At 33.4% G+C, this 27,673-nt stretch overlaps 3 protein-coding genes across 3 annotated transcripts; all 3 read left to right on the forward strand.

Moving 5' to 3' along the window:
* On the forward strand, positions 1-4,257 carry LOC113846741 (receptor protein kinase TMK1). The gene is made up of 3 exons (XM_027475335.1): positions 1-128; positions 220-2,577; positions 3,318-4,257. Exons 1-3 carry the CDS (start codon positions 35-37, stop codon positions 3,848-3,850), a joined length of 2,985 nt encoding a protein of 994 aa, XP_027331136.1. The 5' UTR covers positions 1-34; the 3' UTR covers positions 3,851-4,257.
* Positions 4,258-9,126: 4,869 nt separating this feature from the next.
* Positions 9,127-10,954, forward strand: LOC113848001 (U-box domain-containing protein 20-like). Its single transcript, XM_027477346.1, has one exon. The coding sequence runs from the start codon at positions 9,218-9,220 to the stop codon at positions 10,523-10,525; it is 1,308 nt and encodes a 435-aa protein (XP_027333147.1). The 5' UTR covers positions 9,127-9,217; the 3' UTR covers positions 10,526-10,954.
* Positions 10,955-17,934: 6,980 nt separating this feature from the next.
* Positions 17,935-27,466, forward strand: LOC113848216. The gene is made up of 5 exons (XM_027477625.1): positions 17,935-18,059; positions 18,189-18,227; positions 19,568-19,837; positions 27,050-27,196; positions 27,314-27,466. Exons 2-5 carry the CDS (start codon positions 18,195-18,197, stop codon positions 27,464-27,466), a joined length of 603 nt encoding a protein of 200 aa, XP_027333426.1. The 5' UTR covers positions 17,935-18,059; positions 18,189-18,194.
* Positions 27,467-27,673: the final 207 nt, after the last annotated feature.

Here is a 27,673-nt window from a genome sequence, read left to right on the forward strand (position 1 = left end):
CCCATGCAGCAGAATCACAATTCACACCCCATTGATGACAATACAATGCAGCCTCCCAATCTTTCCTCATCAACAATGGTCATTACAACCCGGGCTTTCAGATACCTGGGCCCCACATCCATGTGCATGTGCGTTACTCACACACTCTCTGTCTCGCTTTCTAATTTCTATGCTCTTCATCACCATTCTCTGTAATCTCCCTTTCTCTCTCCATTGCAGACCCAAAGAAGAAGATGAAGAATAGCTACACTGACACTAACACTAACACCAACACCCACCACGTAAAGCCTCAAGCTTTGGCCATTTTCCTTTATGGGTTCTTCTCTATGACCCTCTTCGCCACTTCACAAGACGACGCTGCTGTAATGCAAGCTCTCAAAAACAGCCTCAACCCACCCGACTCACTCGGGTGGTCCGACCCGGATTGTTGTAGATGGAATCACGTGACTTGCTCTGATGACAAACGGGTCACGCGGATCCAAATCGGGCGGCAGAACCTGCAAGGCACGCTTCCTCCAACGCTTCAGAACTTGACCCAGTTACAACACTTGGAGCTCCAGTACAACAACATTTCGGGTCCTCTTCCTTCTCTAAACGGGCTAACGAATCTTCAAGTTTTCATGGCCAGTAACAACCGTTTCTCCGCCGTCCCCGGCGACTTCTTCGCCGGCATGTCGCAACTTCAAGCGGTGGAGATCGACGACAACCCTTTTGAGCCTTGGGAGATTCCTCAGAGTCTTAAAAGCGCTTCTGCACTTCAGAACTTTTCAGCTAACTCGGCTAATATCAGAGGAAAGGTTCCAGATTTTTTTGGTTCTGATGTGTTCCCTGGCTTGACCCTTTTGCATTTGGCCTTCAATGACCTTGAGGGAGGGTTACCCTTGAGTTTGTCTGGGTCTCAGATTGAGTCTCTGTGGTTGAATGGACAGAAGAGTGAGAACAAGCTTGGTGGAACCGTTGAGGTTTTGCAGAACATGACTTTCTTGACGCAGGTTTGGTTGCATTCCAATGCTTTCACTGGTCCTTTGCTTGATTTTTCTGGGTTGAAGAGTTTAGAGGATTTGAGTTTGAGGGATAACAGGTTTACTGGTCCTGTTCCGGATTCTTTGGTTGGTCTTAAGTCGCTTAAAGTTGTGAACTTGACAAATAACTTGTTTCAGGGTCCAATGCCTGTGTTTGGTGATGGGGTTAAGGTGGATAATGATAAGGATTCCAATAGTTTTTGCTTGCCGGGTCCTGGTGATTGTGATCCTAGGGTGGATGTTCTTCTTTCTGTTGTGAAGGATATGGGTTATCCTCAGAGGTTTGGTGAGAGTTGGAAAGGGAATGATCCTTGTGTTAATTGGATTGGGATTACTTGTAGTGATGGGAACATTACTGTTGTTAATTTTCAGAAGATGGGTCTTACTGGTGTGATATCCCCAGAATTTGCTAAGCTTAAGTCATTGCAAAGATTAGTGCTTGCTGATAACAATCTCACTGGTTTGATTCCGGAGGAGCTTACTACTTTGCCTGTGCTAGCTCAATTGAATGTTGCAAACAACCAGCTTTATGGAAAGGTGCCAAAATTTAGGAGCAGTGTGGTTTTGACCACGAGGGGTAACGTTGATATAGGGAAGGATAAAAGCAGCCATTCCCCTCAGGATCCGGTTTCTCCCGGAGGTCCCAATGTGAATGGAGAAAGTGGAGGGAGTTCTGGAAATGGTGGCAAAAAGTCTTCTTCCCATGTGGGAGTAATTGTCTTTTCTGTGGTTGGGGCTGTGTTTGTGGTTTCGTTGATTGGTTTCTTAGTTTTCTGCTTGTTTAGGATGAAGCAAAAACGATTAACCAGGGTCCAGAGCCCAAATGCATTAGTTATTCATCCCAGGCATTCTGGATCAGATAATGAAAGTGTGAAGATAACGGTTGCAGGTTCAAGTGTCAGTGTTGGGGGTGCTAGTGAAACCCGAACTGTAACTGGCAGTGAGGCCGGAGATATTCAGATGGTTGAAGCAGGAAACATGGTCATTTCTATACAAGTCTTGAAGAATGTCACTGACAATTTCAGTGAGAAAAATATATTGGGGCAAGGAGGTTTTGGAACAGTTTATAAAGGTGAACTCCATGATGGTACAAGAATTGCTGTGAAGAGAATGGAGTCTGGGGCAATAACTGGGAAGGGTGCAGCAGAATTCAAGTCTGAAATTGCTGTTTTGACGAAGGTTCGCCACCGGCATCTTGTTGCACTTCTTGGTTACTGCTTGGATGGGAATGAGAAGCTTCTTGTGTACGAGTACATGCCTCAGGGAACGCTAAGTAAGCATCTGTTCAACTGGCCAGAGGAAGGGTTGGAACCACTGGAATGGAATAGAAGATTGACCATTGCCTTAGATGTGGCAAGGGGTGTTGAGTACCTCCATGGCTTGGCCCATCAAAGCTTCATACACAGGGATTTAAAACCTTCAAATATTCTCCTTGGAGATGATATGAGGGCAAAAGTTGCAGATTTTGGTCTAGTGCGTCTTGCTCCAGAGGGAAAAGCCTCTATAGAAACAAGAATTGCAGGAACTTTCGGCTATTTGGCACCGGAGTATGCAGGTAGCTTTTAACTTTTAAACTCCACATCATCTCCCTATGTCTTTGTGGGCTATGCCATTTTTTAACCAGTTTTCCCAAATAAACAGTAGTGATAATGTAGGTGATATATTTTGAGTCAATGGCTTAGTGTCACAGTATCCCAGGAAAAGTATACTATAGTAAAATCTAGTTTGATTAGCATATTTATTGCCAGCTAGGATCCACAATGCTTTAAAAGCAACTGGAGACATTCATTTCTTTTTAGGAAGCTAATAAGACTTTTTTTTTTCTTGCATAATCTCCATAACCAACTCTATGCCAAGATTTGGCTAATTTACTGATGAAGAGATAGAAGGAACTAGGAGGAGTTGTTTTCTACCACCATACTAGGGCCTGGTTGTATTGACTAGAAGGTTCAGTAAAACCATTCATTAAAAATTTATCCTGTACTAAAAGTCAAGAATGTAACTTGTGCATTCATTTATTCATGTTATTAAAAAGCATTAAAATGGCAACGGATATGGATTTCGCTTCTTCAAGTCTGAAGCATTCTTTGTTAAATGTGCTTTCAACATGTAAATTTCCTGGTCTTCCATTGATATGGTGTATTTGGATTGACTGCATGTTTGTGATCTGATTTTTTTTCTTGGTGGTATGAAAGTGCTGAATGCTTGTTGAGTTGTGTTTAATCTTTGTTGGATGTTCATTGATTTTGGGCATATGGCTCTAACACCACCATGCAAATGGCTATCTGCTTGCAGTTACCGGCCGTGTGACAACTAAAGTTGACGTGTTCAGCTTTGGCGTAATATTGATGGAGCTGATGACTGGAAGAAGAGCGCTTGATGAAACCCAACCTGAGGATAGCATGCACCTTGTAACATGGTTCCGCAGAATGTCCATAAATAAGGACTCATTCCGCAAAGCCATTGACCCGACAATTGAGCTCAACGAGGAAACTCTTGCGAGTATTCACACTGTAGCAGAGTTAGCTGGCCACTGCTGTGCAAGGGAGCCATACCAAAGGCCTGACATGGGTCATGCTGTTAATGTGCTTTCATCTCTTGTAGAACTTTGGAAACCATCTGATCAGAGTTCTGAAGATATATATGGTATTGACCTGGACATGTCCTTGCCGCAAGCTCTTAAGAAGTGGCAAGCTTACGAAGGTAGAAGCCAAATGGAGTCTTCTTCTTCTTCTTCTCTTCTTCCAAGCTTGGATAACACACAAACAAGTATACCTACACGCCCATATGGATTTGCTGAGTCTTTCACATCAGCAGATGGTAGGTGATCATGCTTGGTTGTAAATAATTGTAATTTGTAAGGTGTTTCTTTAGTGTGTATGTTTATTCTCCTTGATTCTTGCTGGCTTTTCTTTTGTGAACTTGTTTATCTTTTCCCCTGGTGTAGTTCTCCATGATTATTTTTTCCACTCTTTTTGGCACTTGTTAAGGACTTTTCCTGGCGGTTCTCAGTAGAGGGTTTATTTTTCATCTCACATTCATGTTTTTCATCCTTTCAGTTAACATTGAGATGTGTAAATCAAATAGCACTATTGAGCACCCCCTTATAGCTTTAGCTTATAGTTTGATTAGTTCATGTATTGTAGATTGGTTGCAAGTTGTATTGTGTGCATGTGGATGATGAATGACACATGGGGATCAACCCACAACTGGCATCATTTTGAAAATCTGCAACTTGAATAGATTTTTAAAAATTCTGAGAATACAACTTTAGTACTACCTGCCACAAGGTGGCTATCATATCGATGTTGGGTGAGAATTTGGCGTTTATGAAGCAGTTTTGGATGAGCATGAAATTGTGAAATGGACAAAATAGACAAGTGAGGTAGTAGTTATAAGAAAGAATCAAATATTATTTGTTGCTGCAGCTTGCCTCTTTGTGAAAAGGTCACAGTGTGGCAAAAGGCGAGTGCATGTTATGCCAAAAGATGTCTGTCAACCCTTTCCAACTGGCTTCCACAAAGCACTTTATGGTTTCTTATCTGTTAAGTTTTAAGTTTTAACATTTTAAAAATAAAGGAGAAAGCATGAACAAAAAGCCATGGTCCCTTTTAGCCTTTTAAGTTAACGCCTGGTTGTTATTACAATGAGAGAAATTATAATTGGACAACAAATTTGTATACTTTTTTTTATATAAATTAGGAAAATATAAAAAAGAGAAAAAAATAAGTGAGTGATAAAATAAGTGATGTAATGAAAAGAGATAAATAAAAAATTGAATTGTACAAAGTGTTATAGAAATTTTTATAAATATATTTGTCTCTTACAATAATTGAAAATAGTTATCGATTCATTTTGAATAGATGGATTAATTCGTTTTGAAGACTATAGAGGATTATTAATGGAACATTTTAAGATGACTATTGGGCAATCATGCATTTTTGTTTTGTTTTTGGTCCAATGCCTTTATGTTTGAATTAGTTAGATGAACCTAAGTACATCTGAATTCAATATTTAATACATTTTTTTCATACACTTTCTATTATTAGTTGATTTTATTTAAAATTATAAATTACTATGAAAATCATTTATTTAGAAGTTAGATTTACATAATTATGTAATTTTTAATAAATTTCAATCAATAATAAAAAAAGTGTATTAAAAAGATTATATTAAAAAACTGTGTTACTAACCTTTCTCATATTTAAATTAGTATTATTAATGTCAAGAAAGTTGACATTAGTATTAACTTTAAGAAAGATGGTGTAGTTAGTCTTTTTATAATTCTAAAACAGTTATATGTTAAGATACTTCCATTTATAAAGACCTTTTTTGTTTAAACTTAAAAAGAAAAGTTAACATAAAAAACAATTTTATGATATGGATTTTACTTTTTGTTTTGCAACTCATTATGATTTTGCAGTTAAAAAATACTTTGTAAAAAATTAGAAACACAAACAAACAAACGTTCAACTTGTAACATGAGAGAAAAGAAAAGTTCATTTTTTCAACCCAACATGTGTAATCTTTAACTACCATTTCAATTAGTGCAACTAACAAAAAGAGACACCAAACCACTTCACCCACAAAGTCAAGGATAGAGGGATTAAAACAACGAATGATGACTGTAGAGGATTTAATTCTATTGATTAAAAGAACAGTATAATTATCCATGCTATGTGTTCTTTTAATTTAACTTTTTTTTTTCTTCTCATACCCTCAATATTCGAATGTGGCATTGACCTCATCAAGTCATGTTGATCGTACAAATTTAATGGAACTATAGAACACAACTTAATTACAATTAAATATCCATGATTTCTTATATTGGAGGAATTTAACCATTATTCAGTGCCATGCATGTCTTTTTATATTTTTTGGGTCTAAAACGCTTATATATTTCTAACAAGGTCACCCCAAGTCATTTGGGCATAGTTTGAAGAACAAGTCCAATTTGGGTCATTCGAGATCCATTAGTGGAATGTTGATATAATGAAAAGACTTGAAGAAGCCCTCATATTTTTTAAGATTTTGAAGACTGACATCCTTATCTGACCAAAAAGAAGAACACTGACGTCTTTCTAAAGAGTTTTTGTTTTGATATTCATTATTTTCTTTTAAAGATTATATTGTCGACTTTCTTATACTTTTCTTTGAATGAACGTAACTAAATCCATAATCTTGTTATGTAATTCTGGGTTTCTTATTTTAATACAATTTGTACTTTTTCCTTCACTAATTGAATTTAATCTATTATTATTTTTATTATAAAATTAAACTTAATTCACTCAAAATACTAATTCAAAAAGAATAATTTATCTAAGAGAATCATAAAAAATGTCTTATCATACTTTTAGCTAATGTAAAAACACTTAATGCACGTTCTCATGCCCAAAACTAAATAAGTAGTAGTAAAGTTTACAAGACTGCGACATTATAAAAAAATATTATTTATACTCTTAATTAACAATTATAATTATTTCAAATTGAAACTTGATCGATGTTATTTTGTTTTGTTTAATTAATTGCCTATTGACCATCACAATTAATTAATAAAACTATGAAACAAATTCAGTTTTAGAATGGTCAAATGAACAACTTGTAATTCCTTACAAATTATATGATTAACAAACCTCTTGTTCTTTATGCTTTCTTGACTAATATCTTTCACGATTGAATTGGATGTTTTATTTAAGAAAAAGAATAGTTTAACGTTATTTTGATACAAATAAAAAATGAAAGATTGTCTATACCACTCTCATATGTTTGTTATTCTTCTTCATTTAAGATTTTTTATTTGAATATTGTTATTATTAATTTAATTAACCAATAAAATGTTTTAGAGTGATATTAGACTTACTCATAAAATTTATAATATATTTTACTAAATTTGACTAACTGTACTGTATTTGCTTTAATGAAATTAAGTTTAAAATAAGGTTAAATTTAGTGTAGAAAAGGTGTATAATTATTTATTCATATGAATGGTTTATCACATTAAATATTACACAATTTTACTCTAGAAGAGCTAAACTCAAAATCTTAGTTACAATATTTGAAGTATTTTTTTTATTAAAATTAAAGCTTAACATAAGAAATAAAAGTTAACTTTTAATGTTAATTTTATTATACATTACAATGAAATATTAATTTTGATTAAAAAAACACTAAAAATAGTTAAGATAGTGTAATATTACGTTTTGATCTTTTTATTACTTCCGTGTTTGTGAAAATTAATTCTCCCTTCTCTCCCCACGTTGCACAACTATAGCTATAAAATGTGCTAAGCTTGAAGCTCAACGAACGCGGGTACTTGAATAGTACTATAGGATTCAAATAATATACAAAAATGGAGGTTTCATAGACTTTTTGTATAAGAACAATAGGGTAGATATACACAAGAAATTAATTAGAGATGACAGTGGTTAGATGGTGACTTTTGTAGCTGTTAACAGTTCACCTATGCTCCTTACTCAATGGGACAATAATAGCAGTCTGGTATGTACAAGAGAGTCAAAATTCAACCCAAGTATACGAGACAGCATTAGGAGCAACAAATTAACAACTAAGCAAAAATATATAAACATCAACAAATTAACATTCAGATGTCAAGTTGAGTTACATTTTAATTTATCCAATTTTACGTTGTTTATTATGTTTTCTCCTACTTATTCGTTATGCAATATGCTATATATTTTGTATGAATACAGTTTTAAAATATAAATAATCCATTACATACCTAATAATGCCAGGCAAATAGAGAGGAAGATTAGTTCCAGCCTTCCAGGCAAGACTGCATGAATAATTAATAGGCGCAGTTACATCATCTTTCTATACATCTAAATTTTTTATTATATTTCGCAACTATTAAAAAATAAATAAATTAGCAAGTCCATTTCACGTGAAGAATAATATAAGCTTATAAACTACTCAGAATTGAAGCAACTTATCAGGACTAAAAATGTACATATTAAAGTTTGAGTAACCATTCACAGAACGCTTTTCAGTTAATGAAGAAAACAAAAGTAAATTTACATGTGAAAAAAAATTCAAATTTCATCAATTGTTAAAGATAATATTTTACATCACCATTTAATAATATATATATATATATATATATATTTTACATAATTATTATGATAGGTAAGTTTTTAATAATTTAATATTATCATTGTAAAAAAAAATCTTCCAATAATACTAAATTAAATCCTAAAAAATGTAACTAAAGCTATTGAAATGAAATATATATTTCCGTGTTATATAGGACCATACCACACTTTTTATTTTCGTTGAATGAAAGGATTAAAAGCAGCATACACCGACCCATGTTTCCTTACGCGGCTGGCACAAACTAAACGCGCACACGCACTCGAAGACTGACCTCATGCCTTGACAAAGACAAAACATAGGTATATATAATATTTTTAGTATTATCTTTTAATTAAAATAAAAAATTTACTTTAATAAAAGATTAAGTTACAAAATTATCATAATTAAAATAAATTTTAATTTAACACAATATTAAAAAATTAAACAAATATATTATAATGCATGTATTTTAGATTCACAATTGAACACACTTTATCTTGTTAATTTTATTTTCTGTATTAAATTTAAATTTAAAAGTACTTTAATGTATTTTCGATTACGCGCAATTAAAATTGATTATTGTTATAATTACAAGCAAAAGCATAACGAGCATGCAAATAGCTCTGCATGCAAGTCAGCGCACCGACCAGCTGACTCAGTCCGAGTCAGCTCCCGAACCACGCCGTTCAAACTTTCGACCGTCTTATTGGTACAACCTCAACAACTATGAGTATTCTTAATTTCCTTAAATTATTTATTTATTTTCAAGAACCTCCAACCTCGACTCAGTTTTCAAACTTTCAACGTTCAACGTTCAAACAATAATCTTAGCCTACTAACACCCACGCACAAAAAAAAAAAAACCCTCGTTTCCCTCTCATTTTTCGCCTTGTTTGACACATTCTCTTTAAACTATTCCTCTTTACCTAGCTATAGCTTTGACCCGCGTACCTCTCAACGTATGACTTATCATTGTATATATATAAACAAACCTCACAACCTTCCCTTCATCGCATCACATATCCTTCACCACCACTTAACCCGGAAAACAAAACATAGAAACAATTCGGAAAAAAAAAAAAAAGAATTATCTCAATTGAAGCAAAATGGTTTTGTCTTGGACAAGGGGGAGAGTTTTCCGTCGGGCCCGTAAAGGGAAAGAGTTGAATTCCGGTGGTGATTTGGAGATAGAAATTGCTATCCCCACCCACTTCCGATGCCCGGTTACTCTTGATTTGATGAAAGATCCTGTGACACTGTCCACGGGAATAACCTACGACCGAGAAAGCATTGAGAAGTGGATTGAAGCAGGGAACCACACGTGCCCGGTTACCAAGAGAGAGTTGACCAGCTTTGACATGATCCCAAACCATGCCATTCGGAGGATGATTCAGGATTGGTGTGTTGAAAACCGTTCTTATGGGATTGAAAGGATCCCCACTCCTCGTATACCCGTCACTCCGTACGAGGTTACCGACACGTGTACGAGGATCCTGTCGGGTGCGGAAAACGGTGATGAAAACAAGTGTGTGGAATTGGTGAGGAAGATTAAGGCTTGGGGGAAAGAGAGTGAGAGGAATAAGAGGTGTATTGTGGGCAATGGTGCTGCTCTTGCGCTGGCTAAGGCTTTTGATTTTTTCTCACGTGGGTCGGTTGATAAGCACGTGGGTGTTTTGGAGGAGATTTTGGGGGTGTTGACATGGATGCGTCCTCTTGCCGAAGAGGGTAGATCCGTGTTGGGGTCAGTGAATTCTGTTAGTTGCATGGTTTGGTTTTTGAATGGTGAACAAGTTTATACCAGGCAAAGTGCTGCTTTGTTGCTTAAGGAAGTGCATGTTGAAGCGTTGGTGAAAAGTGTTGGTGTTGTTGAGGCTTTGGTTAAGATGATTAGGGAGCATGTTGGGAGTGTTGCCACAAAGGCATGTTTGTCAACGGTTTTTAACATGGTTTCCTCGTTAGAGAATAGAGATGGAGTTTCTCAAAGGTTTGTGGAATTGGGTTTGGTTTCACTCTTGTTGGAGGTTCTTGTTGATGCGGAAAGGGGGGTTTGTGAGAAAGCTTTGGGGGTGTTGGATTGCATTTGTGATTGCAAACAAGGGGTGGAAGTTGCGAAGGCAAATGCTTTGACTTTGCCTCTTGTGATTAAGAAGCTGTTGAGGGTGTCTGAGTTGAGTTCTAGTTTTGCTGTGTCGATTCTTTGGAAGGTTTGTGACAAGACGGAGGAAGGAGTGTTGATTGAGGCACTTCAGGTTGGGGTGTTTCAGAAGCTCCTTGTTTTGTTGCAAGTGGGTTGTGGTGAGGGCACGAAGGAGAAGGCCACTGAATTGTTGAGATTGTTGAATGGTTATAGGAGCAAGGCAGAATGTGTTGATTCATCGTTGGATTTCAAGCACTTGAAAAACCCTTCTAATTGATCCATTAGCTAGGGTGAGATTTGATTTGGTTTCCCTTTTTTGTATAGGTCATGTCATAGAAACTCAATACACATTTGTACAAAGACAGTCTCATAGAAGACACAAATTGTATCCCTAACATTCAATTGAAGTTTTGAGATTCATTCTTTTTTCGGGTATTTTAGATTTGAGTCATACGGGCATGCTAAGGGCTTGTAGTTGTATGCTTATAATTCATAAATTCAGAACTCAGTAGAAGAAACTGTTCTGGTTTATTTTGCAAATTGTTCCATTATTTGAAGCACTAATTAAGGAATTCTTAAAATACTAAAAGCGAAATTGGTATTTGTAAATTATATGATGCTAATTTGTGAATTATGTGATACAAATTGTAAATAAATTGTGAATTATTTACATCTAAGATGTTTGCTCCAATGGCATAGGGTACCCAGCGGTTAAAGTTAAAACAAAAAAAAAAAAATTTTTTTTTAATAATTTAATATTTATATAACATCTTTTATTTCTTTTCATCTCTTTTTCCTTTTATCATATTACATTGCTTATTAAATATATTACTTCCTTTTATTCCTATCCCTCTCTAGGTGATATTCAAATAGTTCTAAAAAAATAATGGAAGCAAATTCTTACAAATACACTTTTAAGAATGAAATTAAATGTTTAGATTTTTCCATAAATTAAAAATGTTAAGATTTTAAGAAATTATCATGTACGACATTTTGTTTTGGTCTGGGAAAACACTAGCCAATGCAAGAACCTGGAGATTAGTTACATGAGCAGAGGAATAAGAATATTCAGGGTGTGGAGGTACAAAGAAAGACAGCCAATCACGGCATAGTCCAATGGTACTTGGATTGGGGTGGATGCAGTCCAACTTGGTTGCAGAATGCCAGAATGGATTCTCAAGTCCAACGTAGACGGCTACAATCATGGTCAAAATCGGATAACGCCAAAATTGCTTTTATCGTTTATGTGAAGTATAGGCCTTAGCGATATCGTTGTTAATGTAACCAAGAGAGAAGTTTTAGGCCAAGCCCATTAGCTTAATTCAATCTTTTAACTATTATAAAACACTAAAAGCCCAAGTTCATCAGCATGTGCATAATTTTAATCATTTAAAATATTGTAGTAAAATAATGATTATCTAATAATTAATACGCGAGGATGCAAAGTACAAGCTTGACATTAATTGTTTACAGAAATTTCACAGTAACCCATGTTAAGTGAAAATGATTTTCTCACATCTGGTATGAAATGAGGATGGAAAAGAGAGAGAGAAGTAAAAGAAAAGAAAGAAAATAAGGGATAATAACTGGGTAAAGATATCACATCTTCAAAGAAAATCTGGTCATAATGATAGGAGCTAATATATAGCTGCGTTTAAGATTCGTTCGTTGCTGTGTTAAGGTTCTATTCAACATATGGATGATACACTGCTTAAACTAAAAGGTTTCATATACATGTATGGGAGTTATGGAACCCATTTTATGCCTACTTCTGGTTGGACTCGAGTATCCTAAGTCTAAATTCTCACGGACTATTGCAGCGTTTAGAACAAAAGATTTTGACATTAAAAAAGGAACAAAAGTTTCAGTTTGATAAAGAAAATAAAAAGCACAAATAATAGTTAGGAGAATTAAAATAATATTAAATAGTAAAAAAAAATATTTTGACAAAAACTATATACAAAAAACTTGACGTGATTTCAGTAAAATTTATTTTTTTATTCTTTTAACTTTTATTTAACCGATCATAAATCATGCCTAAAATTGTCAAAAAAATTTCATACAAAATAGCAATGCTCATTCAGAAAAGCTACCATACCATTCTGGTTATTATACAATAAAAACTTGTCCATAAAAACGGATAGGTTCATACCAAGCCATCAAAATAAGAGTCAACCAAATAAGATTAGAGGGTATTTAGATATAAGATTTAATTAAATTTATATCATAATTTTAATGATAAATTTCATTATAATAAATTAAATTTAACTTATTTTAATAAGTTATATCAATAAGTTAAAAAAAGTTAATAAACAAATTTTATAAACTGTTTGTGAACTCTTTCAATCCCTAACCCAATAAGCACACTTATTTCTCAATGGATTATCGTATAACAATAATCCAAATAACCCCCTCTCTGCTAATCCCACCTTCATTTCTCTCATTTTATTTACAAACCTTTTTTCCTTTCTCTTTCACGCAATCCCAACTTTGCAAAGGATAAAACTTAAAACTGTAGCATTATAAGTATTATTGGTGTTATTTTTTAATTAAAATATTTAAAAAAAGAACATGACCATAGGCAACACGGTGTTAAACTTGTTTTTTTATTTTTATCCTTATAATATAGTTCAACAGTGAGAGTTAACAGAATAAATGTAGCATGACTATTATTTTAAAATTATTATCTTGTATATAACATTCTAACATAAAGTTGACCAAGGTTTCGAAAAAGATGTCGTTGAAGTTAAATGGACCGTGAAACAGCTTTATAGCTACATGTATTGGGTAATGAGGCTTGGTGGAGTGTTTTTGTTGGACCATTATTTCCGTCTTGGGGAGCAGCTGGAGAAGATTATGGGCCAATGATTTAGGTGTTGGACCTGGTAATATATATATATATATATATATATATATATATATATATATATATATAATCTTTTATACAAAAGTATATGAGTTTTGGAGAAAAATTTGTTTTGACAACTACATTAATATTAACATATTAATATATTTATTTTTATAATAATAAATATTAATATTTTAATTCAAATTAATTAAATGTATTTATCTTTAATGTGCAATTTTAATACATTCAAAATGTGCAATATTTAAGGCAATTATAAATTTTAATATTAATGGTTTATTATTTTTATAATGTTTAAGGCAATTTTGAGTTTATATATATAAAAGTAAATAAATTTTTGAGAAAAAATTGCCTTCACAACTATATTAATATATTAATACATTTATTCTTGTAATAATAAATATTAATAATTTAATTTAAATCATTTAAATGCATTTATCTCTAATTTATAGTTTTAATATATTCGAAAGCTGCAACATTTTTTTAAGGTAATTTTGAATTTTAATATTAATATTTATTTTAAAATTTATTATTAGAAACTAATAACTGATAGAATTAATATGAGTTTATATATTTGAAAGGTCGTAAAATGTAATATGGATAATTAAATAATTTTAATGTTGTAAATACAATTAAATGGTGTACGAGAGCCAGATGGATAGATGAAAACCGTTTAAAAGTGAGAAAAAATTATATTTTATTTGGTATATATAAAAGAAAATATAGGTTGTTTGTTCGAAATAATATTCCTCTAAAATGGTACCTACTATTTTAATGCATTCTGAAATACAACTTGAGAAAGTACACTAGAAGATAATAATTCTAATAATTCATTTGTGATTTTCTTTTGAGATTAGAAATAAAAGTCAAGTCAATAGCGTGAACATGATATTAGTTGATTAAAAGGTGAAGCTGTTTGATTTCTTTTGTCGAAGTGCACAAAAATTTCTTATTATTTTAATTCTTTCATCTTCTCTCATTATTTCAGAATTCAAAGATTCATTGTACTGTTAGGAATAATATTATATCATGTTATGAAAAATTATTGCATGAAGGCAAAGTGTATATCATAGAAAATTTTATGGTAATTACTACTGAAAAAAAGTTGCAACCCACTAAACACAGATAGAAGTTAAATTTGATAGGAACAATTGAAGTTTCAAAGGTCAAATGTGACAACATCTTTTGATTTTGTTCTATTCTCAAAAAATTAACTTTCCTATAAGAGTTTTATTCAATTGATTTTCTTCTATTTTATTGTTGTAGATTTAGTCTTCACATAAGAACAACTAAGGAATTTTACATTTAGTGAAATTGCTAGAGAGCAACAATAAGAGTTTGGCTAACTTCTCAACCATGTCTCAGCCAGATATGACAATGGTTTCAAAAACACAAAATAGGCTTACTCTCGATGAGATAAATTGTGATACTAAAGTATTGGCTACTGAGCATATTCATTCATCGTCTAGATTTATATATGAATAAAGAAATATTTATGACAAAATTATGTCAATTGTTTCTAAAAATGTTGAAGGAGTTGGTTTTGTTTTTATGGTTATGGTGGTATTGGCAAAACTTTCATTTGGAATACTATATATGCAACTATTATGATCTAAATGTTCATTCGAGATTTGTTATTCCCATCAATGTGAATGAGGACTTCACTTGCAATTCAAATACGAAAGTCACTCGGCTGAATTGATTATTAGATCAAAATTGACAATATAAGATGAAGCTCCAATGTGTCATAAAAAATGTTTTGAGGCTGCAGATAAAACATTTAGAGATATTTTAAGATTTTCTAATTATAACAAACTAAACAAGCCATTTGAGGGGAAAGTAGTAGTTCTTAGTGGAGATTTTAAACAAATTTTACCAGTAGTTCCAAAGAAAGGAAACAAGACATCATTTATGCTTTTGTTATTTCTTCTTATATGTGATAGTATTGTCAAGTGTTAGAACTCACAAAAAACATCAGACTTCAAACTAGAAGTTATAATTCAGAGGTTGATTATTTAAAAAAAAAGGATTAAATTTTGAGTATAGGTAATGGAACAATTGATAAACAATTAAATGAGAAAATTATGGTTCAAATACCAGATTATCTACTCATAAAGGAAAGTAATGATTCAATTGCTTCTATTGTGCAGTCAAAGTATCCATCTTTTTTTGGAAAACATGATACATCATTTGTTTTTCCAAGATCATGCTATACTAAACCAAGTAATGAGATTGTTGACATGATAAATGATTACATGTAGACTTAATGCCATCAAAACAAAAAAAAAATATCAGTTTTGATTCCACATGTAAGAGTGATGTGGATTTTGACAAGCTTGATAATATTCAGGCTCTAGAATTCTTTAATATTATTAAATCATCAAGTCTTTCAAATCATAAGTTGAAGTTGAAAATTGGTATTCCTATTATGCTATTAAGAAACATAGATAAATCTTATGGCATGTGCAATGAAACTTGATTAGTAATTACTTTGATGAGAACTTATATCCTTAAAACTAAGGTTATTTTTAGAAACAATGTTGGTTAAAAGGTATTCATACTAATATTATCTTTGACTCCTTCGGATGGTAAGATATATTCTAAGTTTTAAAGACGACAATTTTTAATTACTCTTTCTTTTGTAATGACAATTTACAAAAGTCAAAGTTAATTTTTTAAGCATGTTAGGATTTTCCTTCTAAAATAACTTTTTTCTCATGCTCAATTATACAGAGCAATCTTTAGGATAATTAATCAAAAGAAATTAAAGATTCTTCTACAAAATTGTGATGAAAAAAGTACAAAAATTATTACAAATATGGTGTACAAGAAAATCTTTTAAAATTTAAATTAAGTTTATTATAATTTTTTTTATTAATATCAATATAAAAGAAAAATAACTTTATAATGTTATATATTATATTTCTTTCTTTTAAATAATTAATATTTTTATTAATAATAATATTAATATATACTAATTAATTTTAAACTTTAAAATAATTTTAACATTATCATAAAAAGTTTTATAAAATTGTTTTTTATTTTATAATTGATAATTATAATTATAATATTATACTATGACATAATATAATATGTATTAACTTTGTTCTTATCATAATATTTGTCTATATTTTATATGTGACTCATAAATTTTATATTATATTAACAAGTATAATTTTAATTGATACAAAAATTAATTTTTATATTTAATAAAACTATTTTTCTCTTTTAATTTTTATTTAAATCTTAATTAAATTTTTTAAATATATAAAATATATAAAAATATTTTTATCATATTATTTAATATAATAAAATTTTATTATTATATATTTTTATATTTAAATTATAATTTTTTATTTTAAAATAAAATAATTTAATAAACAATATAAATAAATTTGTGTACCACACAAATATATTTACTAATTTATAACTAAATTATTATTATTAAGACTTATAATATTTAAAGTTATATAAAAATTAATTTTAATTTATATATTTATTTTTTATAGATAATTTATTTTAAAAAATAATCAAAATTTTTATTTAATATTTTTTATATTTCTGTTATATTAAAAATAATTATTTTTATATTTAAATTATAATTATTTTAAAACTAAATTAAATAATATATATATGTGCAAATTTGTGCAACACACAAGCATATTTACTATAATATATATATATATATATATATTATCCGTCAAACTAATTGTTTTTTTAAATTTTTTTGTGAGCTTTTGGTTTCGACCCTTTTGATGTGGGCTAATTGGACTGACCCATTGTATCATTCTCGGGCACAAGAAGGCCCATGATGACATTATCCAGAGAGGTTTCTTCAACAAGTTTTTGATTCCTGAGATTGCAAACATCAACTTTGGACTGATCCCAGAAAACCCTTGTCTATTTTTGTCTCTTCTTCTTCGTTCAAACTTCTCCTTTTCCCTCCCTCTATTCCTATTCTACCATTCAATGTCCATATACACTGCACATGCTGTGCCCCACATTGCTGGACCATTGTTTCTCCCATATTATGCAGTTTCTCATCAATATTCACTCACTTTTTCTCATGGGTCTGTATTTACAAGGTAAACCCCATTCATAAAATTTGTATCTTTATTTTCAATTTCTGTTGGAAAGAATGATCCACGTGGGTAATTGTGATAGATTGAGACATGAATGTTCATTTGTTAGAACAAGTCTGAGAAAAACAGCTAAAACATAAGCAGTGTTGCTGTGTGAGGTGTGAACTAAATTTTGGTGCAAATTTGCATGGATAATTGGCACATAGAATAATACAGATTTGCATTGGCTGATTAAATTGTTGACGATTAATTGAAATTCATGATCTTCTGAAAAATGGTATTTTTTTTTTCTGTAAAGGTTTGTGATTCTAAAGGTTCTAGAAACTCCTTTGATTGATACTTTATTCATAACAGCTTCAGTTTGAGTGTATATATATATATATATATATAATATTTTCTTTTGAAGAAAAGAAGGTTCTCTTTCAGTTGGCCTTCTGTGATAAGGTTGAAAGTTGTTGAAAAGTTCAGCATTAGTTCCATGGTGTTTATGCCAAATGTCAAATTTGGTGGTTACATTCAGATGTGTCCCTTATATCATTGTATTCTCTATCATAATAAATATTTACATCAGTGAAATGGCTTCTTCTGGATTTTATAATGGCTTTCTAAGGAAGGATAGTAATTGAGGCCATAAAGATGAAACTGAATTATGCTAATGACAATTTTGGTGAGTCATGAGACATATAAATGCCATTGCCAAATAAACACCTGTCATGCATTTTGCAAATAAGAAGTGAAGTTGAGCCCAAACGCATCCGTTTCATCCGTAGTCCTCGCTGTATATATTTGTCTTTCTTCACTGACCGTATGAACTCATTTTGGATCATCAAGTTAGCATCGTATCGAAACGGTTGCTTTCTAGGGTAATACTTTCTCCCCTTTTCCTTTGTGTCTTGGGCATTAGTCTGATTCATCCAACTGCATCTGAAATTCCTCCTTAAACATCTATTCATTCTGAAATACATACCTAATTTTCCATTTTAATCTGCTAGGAAATTATGAGTGCTTCTTCGTCCAGAGAAGTGAACAAGGTATGTGAGTCAAAACCTTTTTCCTGTATATTTTCTACTTGTTAAATTGAGTAGTATTTAGCTGATACTTAATTCTCTTTGATCTCTTAGTCATTCTGTTTAAATTTCCCACAACACAATTTTCTGTAAATGGAATCTTGTGAGGAGACAATTTGTTAAATTTGATATGGATAAGCTCTTTTATCCTCTTGGTAAATTCATTGTTCATTGTTAGTTTTTCTCATTTAGAATTTATGAAGCACATACGGTTTCGGTTGCCTGGTAAGGGTTAAAGAGAGGAGAACAGTACAAATCCTATTTTAGTATTTTTAATGCAACTGAATTAATATTTAGTCAAAGAAGCAGCATGGAAGGACCAAATTATTGAAGATTTGGTCTCTTGGTCTTATATGGTTCAAAATCAAGATTAAATTAGAAAATGATTGAAGACTAGAAATATATGTTCTCACTAGATCGAGACAATTTTGAATTATTTAACTTCGGTTTCAGTTTATCTTTTGTTGCATTTGAACAAGGCACGCTCTCAAGCATAGAAAGGAACAACTATTGCAACTAAGCTTCTTTAATCATATCCTACTTTTCCGTATTGATTTGATTGGAACTGATCTTTGCCTTCTAGGTTTTTTGACACTCTTTTTGCTCATTTTTATATGGTTTTATGAGGAACATTTGTTCCATGGAATAAACTGTTATTGGCATATCATATTGTATCTTTGAAGTTTGAAAATCTTAAAGCTTTTCGTCATGTTGGTTTTGCTTGCAATAATAACTTCTCACATCCAATTCAGTTTGAAGCTAGAGAGTAGCTACTAAACTGAAGTAATTTCTTTTCAAAATTCCCTGTTTAGCATGCTTAATTTGCTAGTTATAGTTCCTGTCTGGTTCTGCAGTAAACCACTGGGAGCTCTGGCATTTAATATCATTCAATAATCAATATCATATAGCTAGATATTAACTGAGGGAAAAAGTAGCAGTAGGGAATGCCGGTATCATTTATGCTTGGCCTATTGTTTACAAATATTAGTTTACCATTATTTGTGATTGACTCATATGTACTGGTTTTTGCCATTGCGAAGATAAAGGAAACACTGAAAAGCGACAAAGTGCGCTTGAATACATTGGTGCATTAAAATGTGATGACGTAGTCTTCCCACCACAATATGCCAACATTTATGCAGGATGGCTGCTGTTTGGAAGGAAAGGAAAATGAAAACAAAATAAATAATGAAAGTTAACAAAACGACAGAAGGATAAACAATGATGAGATGATCATTGGTTTCAGAAAAGAAACTTATCTGCCCCTTTCAGTATAATCTTATGTGACATGGTTTACTTTGTAGGATGAGCAAGTGGCCCAATGCAAAGTCCGCAAGCCAAGGTGGCTTGAGGCTTTTCTGAAAAAAACTTTCTTTGACTCATGTACGGCTCATCCATTTCGTAGGAATGAGTTGAATAAGTACTGTATAAACTGCAATCTGTCAGTTTGCCAATATTGTGTATCATCAGGCCCTCATCGCAACCACAAGATACTTAAAATCTATAGACATGTTTACAAGGATGTTGTCTCCCTTGCTGCTATGGAAAAGTATATTGACACCTCGCAGATCCAGGTATGACATGGTATCTTTTTATTCTGATCAAATATTTTATCAATACGATTCAAAACTTATGTGATTCAATGCATATTTGTATGCTTTCAGTGAATTTGTTTGCTAGTCTAATTTTAGTTGCTTACATTCACATATTGAAGTAGTTGGTGATCATTATCTTTTCTAAGTCTTGATTGTCTATTTTGTGAAACACAAGAAGAAAACAGGATACAGGTCCAGTGGAACTTGATTTGAGTGCATTATTGATTTTCCTTTTAATTGTGTTATTGGGTAATAATCTTCCATAGTATTGCTCAGATAGCTTTAAATTTAGTGATAACTTAAAGTGCTTTATAAGAGATTCATTCTCTTATGTTATTTGACCTTGGAAATAACTGTGAGATCAATAATCATAAACAACTTGGGACTTGTATCATTATAGTGGTGGCATGAAAAACTGTTATGTAGGTATAATACAGTGTTGGATAATAACTAAGGCTATATTTGGATAACTAATTAATGATGAGTGGAATAAAATGACATGAAATTGATTTTTTTTTATCACTCCATTATTTAGATATTTTATGATGAAATGGAATAAAGTTCCATTCCATTGTCTGAGAAGTGGATGAAATGGTAAAAGATATAATTTTATTATTCTTATCTTACCCTTATCAGCAATAAATATATATTTGTGTTAACTTATAATCAAAATGGTAATAACTCAAAACACATATATTAAATGTTAAGAGATTATAACATATATTAATATTTTATAATTTCTAATACTTAACATAGTTACATAAATATTATGCTTAAGAAAATTCTCCACTTATCAAACACAAATAATCAATCTGTGGTCAGAGCATTGATATGAAACTAATGGACCATTTTAATTAGAGCTATATTAATATTAACAAGTTATAAACTGAGGTAAACACAGCTATATTGAGCATTTTAGTCGCTATTGCTTGGTAGTTCTCTACTTCTCTCTTACATGTTTGCAAAGGAAGATGGACACTGATGCATAAGGAGGAAACCGGCTGCTGTAATGTTGGACCCATAGCAGAAGAATATATGATTGATACTAATAAGAGACCGAAAGTGTGGAAGGTTTATGTTAGAAGGAAGGGAAGGAAAGAGTCAACTGCTAGTTAGTTGTTAATATGGTTAATAGATGCTATAAATAGAGTTAGATTCAGTATTAAGGGGGCTTTTTGTTTTTCTGTAAATTCTGTTAGGTGAGAACTTAGTATTTGTACAGGAGCTGACAGCTCTGGAGGATTCTTGCTAAAGAGAGCATTAACAATTGTCAATACTCTTCAATCTTTCTTGATCTTACGCCTGAGACCCTAACAATTGGTCTGACCTGCTGGATTCATTTTTTGCATGTCAACAAGGATGAGTGAGAGGGTGGAGGTTCTTGAATAACAAGGAAGATGAATGTTACGCAACAAGAATTGTGGAAGGAGATACAGAAGATGAGCGCTGCTAAGGTGATAGAAGACCAGTTGTATATGGAGTTGCATGGAGAAAGATTTGTAAATGTGAATGATGTGAATGCAGGGGGAGGAAACATTGATGTGGAGTTTCATTCTTCTGCCAAGAAGGTGGAACTTCCCGCTTTCAATGGTGTTGATTCTGTGGGATGAATTTGTAGAGCGGAGACCTATTTTGAAGTGCATGGCATAGGTGAGGCCGTGAAAGTGAAGTTGGCCAAGATTTGTATGGAGGGAACCACAATTCATTGGTTCAATTAGTGGCATGAGGAGGAATAATTTACCTGGTATAATCTGAAACAGGCCTTGACTGTTAGGTTTTGGAGTGATCGTTTGGACAATCCTTTTGAGGAGTTGAAGTTGCTAAAGCAAGAAGTTTCTGTGGAAGAGTTCATTGAATGAAGCTCTAGCCTCTCAGGTGCCAAGGCTGCTTGAGACCCAGTATCTTGGGTATTTTGTTGGAGGATTGAAAGAAGAAATCAGATTGAGGGTACGTACTCTAGATCCATCAGCTAGATGACATGCAATGTGTTTGGTGAGGGGTATTTAGGCCGAGATTGCCGAAGGTGGTGAGTCATTCCTTATGTGGAATAGGGGTTATGTTGGGGGAATGTTGGCTTCGGGATATCTAAGAAATTTTTTTTTGGTCTTTGTTCAACAAGATTTTGGGTGCATAGGGGGAAACTCAGTTAGTCAGGGGTTTAAAGCTCCTGCACTAGCTCCTTATTCCAGTACAATGATGATGATGTAGTCAGGTGTGACGAGAAACAATAGGGGAAGTCATAGTAGGGGCTTGAAGCATCTTTCTCATAATGAAATGATGGAGCGTTGACAGCTGAGATTATGTTTTAAGTTTGACAATTTTGGCAGAGGATGAGTAGAGTGAGGAAGATGAATCAGTGGCGGTTGTAGTGGGAGGAGATAGGTTTGAGGAAGAAGGGAGAGAGCTCAAATGCTAGGGAATGGGCCTCGTGGGTGAAAGTCTAGGTGGGCCAACAGCCATGAAGTTAAATGGGTTGTTAGTGGGGGTACTTGTAGTTCTCTTTGTGGATAGTGGAGCAAGTGAAAATTTTGTTGCTTCCCAAGTGGTCCTTTCTTTGGGCCTGAAGGTGAGAGAAGAGCCTAAGTGTAAGGTTAGGCTGGGAGATGGACACTTAATACATTTTAGAGAGTTTTGCCCACAGTTTCCTTTACAGCTGGCATTGAGATGACTTTAGATGCCCATGTGTTGGATTTAGGCAGGTTAGATGTTGGATTGGGGGTCACATGGCTTAAGACTTTAGGGATGGTGACGGTGAATTGGATAGATATGGATATGCAGTTTGAAATATGATTGAACTTAAGGGAGTTAGCTCCATGGAGAGTGAAAAACAGTGGAAATTTGGAGAAGGTCAGGTTCCTCTTTATAGCCTTGTTGGTAGTGCAGCCCTGTTGATTGAGGGGATGCAATGGTCCAAATCGGATTAGTGGGTGAGAGGAGATAATGTAGACTTATCAGCTGGACAACAACAAGATCTACAACAAATTTTAGAGGATCATAAGAGCATTTTCAGCGAGTTGAGCAGACTTCCTCCTAAGAGTTCAACATAACACATTATCATCTTGAAGGAGGGAATGGAACCTGTCAATGTCATATCTTACAAATATCCTCATCATCACACGAATGAAATTGAAAAAGCAAGTTCAGCTGCTGTTGGAGTAGGGAGTGATCCACTACATTTCTAGCCCGGTCATTCTAGTTAAAAAAAATAATAATAATACATGGAGAATGTGTGTTGATTACTGAGCTTTAAATGCCATCACCATCCTCGATAAGTTCCCTATTCCGGTAGTTGAAGAATTATTAAATGAATTTTTCGGGTCTCATTTCTTCTTTAAATTGGATTTAAAATCCGAATATCACCAAATTTGTATGCGAGAAGAGGATATACTGAAAACTGTTTTCAAAACTCATGAGAGGCACTATGAATATTTAGTTATGTTTTTTGGGCTAATGAACACTCTATCTACTTTCCGTTCTATGATGAACATGATTTTTCGTTCATATTTATGAAAATTTGTTTTGGTATTCTTTGATAACATCTTGGTATATAGTCATGATTGGTCTTCACATATCTAGCATCTGAACTGTGTTCTGCAAGTGCTAGAGGAGCATCACTTTGTGGCCAACAAAGCAAAGTGTTGTTTCAGGAGAAGACAGGTTGAATATTTAGGACACATTATCTCTTTTACTGGTTTACAAGTGCATAGAAATAAGGTGAAGAGTGTCTTGGAGTGGACCATTCCTAAAAATATAAAAAGTGTATGAGGATTTTTAGGCTTGACAGGGTATTATCAAAGATTTATAACTGGTTATGGGAAGATTGCTAAGCCTCTTACTGAGTTGACTAAGAAAGAAGGGTTTAATTAGGGACTCAATGCAGAAAAGACATTTAATTTGTTGAAGGAAGCTTTGGTGACAACCCCTGTTTTAACTTTTCCTAATCTTGATGAGAGGTTTGAAGTTGAAAGTAATGCCTCTGGAAGCAGAAGTGCAGTTCTTATGCAGCAAGGTAGGCCAATTGCTTATTTCAGCAACGCCTTGTTTGAAGGACATTTGGCTAAATCAATTCATGAGGAGTTGATGGCTATGGTTCTTGTCTTTCTACAGACACTATTATTTCTATCGTACAACTGGATAGAAATAAGGTGAATAGTATTTTGTAGTGGCCCATTCCTAAAAATGTAAAATGTGTATGAATATTTTTAGGCCTGACAAGATAATATCGAAGATTTATAGCTGGTTATGGGAAGATTGCTAAGCCTCTTACTAAGTTGACTAAGAAAGAAGGGTTTAATTAGGGACCCAATGTAGAAAAGGCATTTAATTTGTTGAAGGAAGCTTTGGTGACAACTCCTTTTTTAACTCTTCCTAATTTTGATGAGAGGTTTGAAGTTGAAAGTAATGTCTCAGAAAGCGGAATTGGTGTAGTTCTTATACAACAAGGTAGACTAATTGCTTATTTCAGCAAAGCCTTGTCTGAAGGATAATTGGCTAAATCAATTTATGAGAAGGAGTTGATGGCTATGGTTCTTGCCATCCTACATTAGAGACACTATCTCTTGGGAAGGGAGTTCGTGGTTTATACGGATCAATGCAGCTTAAAACACTTGCTGCAGCAGAGAGTGGTTTTAACGGATCAACAATGCTGGGTGTCCAAGTTGTTAGTATTTCAATTTGAGGTAATTTACAAACCCAAACCAACTAATAAGGCAGCTGATGCCTTGTCTCGGAAAGAGGAGGCATAAAATTTAGCAACTTTGTCAATTGCAATTTGTTTCCCGCAGTGGCAGCAGTTCTCTACCATACAAAAAGAAATCATTCAGCACCTTATTCAAGATCCTAATTCCAGACCTGGATATGTCTTTAGGGGTGGAATCCTATATTACTATGGCAGATTGATACTCTCTGCTACTTCCTCTATGATTCTAGAATTACTACATGAGTTTCATTCTTTCCCTGCTGGGGAGCATTCTGGTTGGTTTAGAAATTAGAAGATGGTTAAGGAGTTTGTTTTGGCTTGTGACATTGGCCAACAACACAAGTATGAAGTAGTGTCTCCTCCTGGTTTTTGCAACCTCTACCAATCCCATCTCTGATTTGGTATGAAATATTTATGGATTTTATTGTGGCACTGCCAAAATTTAGGGAATTTGATGCCTTAATGGTGGTGGCAGATAGATTAACAAAATATGGACATTTTATTCCTCTGAAACATCCTTATACAGTCAAAAGGGTAGCAAAAGTTTTTGCCCGTGAGATTATTCATTTACATGACCTTCCTTCATCAATTCTCAGTGACAAGAATCCTATATTTGAGTCACTTTTGGCAGGAATTGTTTGCTCTCCAAGGCACTAAGTTATTGTTAAGCACTGTTTATCATCCTTAAACGAATGAGCAAATAGGCGTTGTTAATCGTTATGTGGAAGCTTATTTGTGATGTTTCGCTTTGGATCATCCTACGAATTGGTCTTTATGGGTTTCGTGGGGAGAATTATGGTACAACACAACCTTTCATTTGTCGATTGGGACAACTCCCTTTGAGGCAGTCTATGGTTGCAGCCCCCCTCCATTCCTAAATTGATTGACGAAGAAGTTCGAGTTAAGGCAGTAAGAAGGAAACTAAAAGATAGAGATGAAGCCTTTAAGCAACTTAAGGGTCAGTTACAAAGGACCCAAGAAAAGATGAAGAAGTATGTAGATAGGCATCGAAGGAAGTTGGAATTTGCAGTGGGAGATTGAGTCACCACTGGCATTCATAAAAAAATAGTTCCTTGATTTTTTGGTCCATACCAGATTTTGGAGAGTTGAAAATGTTGCTTACAAACTACAGTTACCTAGAACCTCTAAGATCCATCCTACTTTTCATATCTTTCAGCTAAAAAAGGCTGCTCCATAAACAGCAGTCGCTCACCACTAGCATTCATAAAAAAATAGTTCCTTGAGTTTTTGGTCCATACCAGATTTTGGAGAGTTGGAAATGTTGCTTACAAACTACAGTTACCTAGAACCTCTAAGATCCATCCTACTTTTCTTAAATCTCAGCTAAAAAAGGCTGTTGGGCAATATGATTCTCCTACTGAGCTCCCTATTGACTTATCCTCAGAGGACATGGTTGAACCTGCATGTGTTATCTAGCTGTATAATTTCAGCTGAAGGTAAGAAGGTTAAGCAGGTTTTGGTCCAGTGAAAAGGTCTCTCTATTGATGAAGCCACTTAGGAGGATGAATTTGTTCTGTAGAATCAGTTTGTACAGGTGAGCCTTGAGGACAAGGCTGTTTCTTTGGGTGGAGGTATTATTGGACCCATGGCAGAAGAATATATGATTGATACTAATAAGAGACCGTTTATGTTAGGAGGAAGGGAAGGAAAGAGTCAACTTCTAGTTAGTTGTTAATATGGTTAATAGATGCTATAAATAGAGTTAGATTCAGTATTAAGGGGACTTTTTGTTTTTCTGTAAATTCTGTTAGGGGAGAACTTAGTATTTGTACAGGAGCTGACAGTTCTGGGGGATTCTTGTAATCCTGATTCTTGCTAAAGAGAGCATTAACAATTGTCAATACTCTTCAGTCTTTTCTTGATCTTTCGCTTGAGACCCTAACATGTAATGTGAGGGTTAGGTTAAAAAAGAGGATAGCAAATTAACTTATAAATATATATAAAAAAATAACCCATTCCATTCCCATCCCATACCCCCCAAATAAGAGGGGAAGAAAAATATATAGTCCTGGTGAAATTTAATGGAAATGGATCATGTTTCATTCCATTCCATTGTAATTTAAATAGACAATTGTTTGCTAGAACTTCTAGCTACTGTTGTTGTATGATGATTATTCCACGGCTACCTCATTATTTGTCATTGTCCTGTTTTCTTCCATGACATATTATCAGCTAAAACAAAACCAGGTCAGTTGGTGAATGGTGACAATCACCAAAAAGTGTTCAAATCACAATATGAATATTCTGATTAAATAACTTCTGCAAGATCTTGCATTCTTTACTGTTACTTTTCCTAGTATTAACTAACTTCCTAAATTACATGCACATGTCCCCTAAACCTTTCCTTACTGCAGTTTTGCATACCCAAAAAAATTTTTAATAGTGGGTTTATATAATTGAAATATTGTGGGTTTATATAATTGAAATATTCTCATAAAAATTGTGTGGATTTGGTTCCTCTTCGGTTTCAGCCCTACAAATGCAACAAGCGACTGGTTATTTCCCTGAATCCTCTCCCACACTGTGGTTCAGCAATAAATACTGAGGCATCATGTGATACCTGCAGTAGAAAGTTGACTGACCCTGATGTATACCGCTACTGCTCCATTTCCTGCAAGGTAATGACTGTTATTTGACAATCACAACCATTTATTGGCTCCTGCAATCACACGCCTACCATTAAAATGAACTTTATAGTTAGTAGTTTCTGACTTTTTTTTAATCTGAACATTCAGGTCAAAGCTTTTTTGTGCAAGCCTAATGATTCAGTTCCTCCCTTCATTTCCCTCCAGAGTCCTCCTCCTCAGGAAAAACAGGAGGACGCTGCTGAACCCCAAAAGGTGCTAAACAAAAGAAAGGGAACACCCCGCAGAGCTCCCTTCTTCTAAGATCCTCAAGTGGGTCACATATCCTTAATTGGAATATGCAGGATAGGAAGAAATTCCTTCTTTTAAAGTTTATTAATCAAGATTGTGAACCTATTAAATTTTGTTGTAAGTTCTTAAATATTCTGGATTAGGTTCTTTTGTGGCATGTGCTTCCTTATTATCGTGTGGCACTACATCATGATGCTTTATAACATTCAGCTTTGCAGT

This window comes from Abrus precatorius, unplaced genomic scaffold, assembly GCF_003935025.1.
Source record: "Abrus precatorius isolate BTA unplaced genomic scaffold, Abrus_2018 Scaffold8, whole genome shotgun sequence".
In the NCBI taxonomy this organism is placed as follows: domain Eukaryota; kingdom Viridiplantae; phylum Streptophyta; class Magnoliopsida; order Fabales; family Fabaceae; genus Abrus; species Abrus precatorius.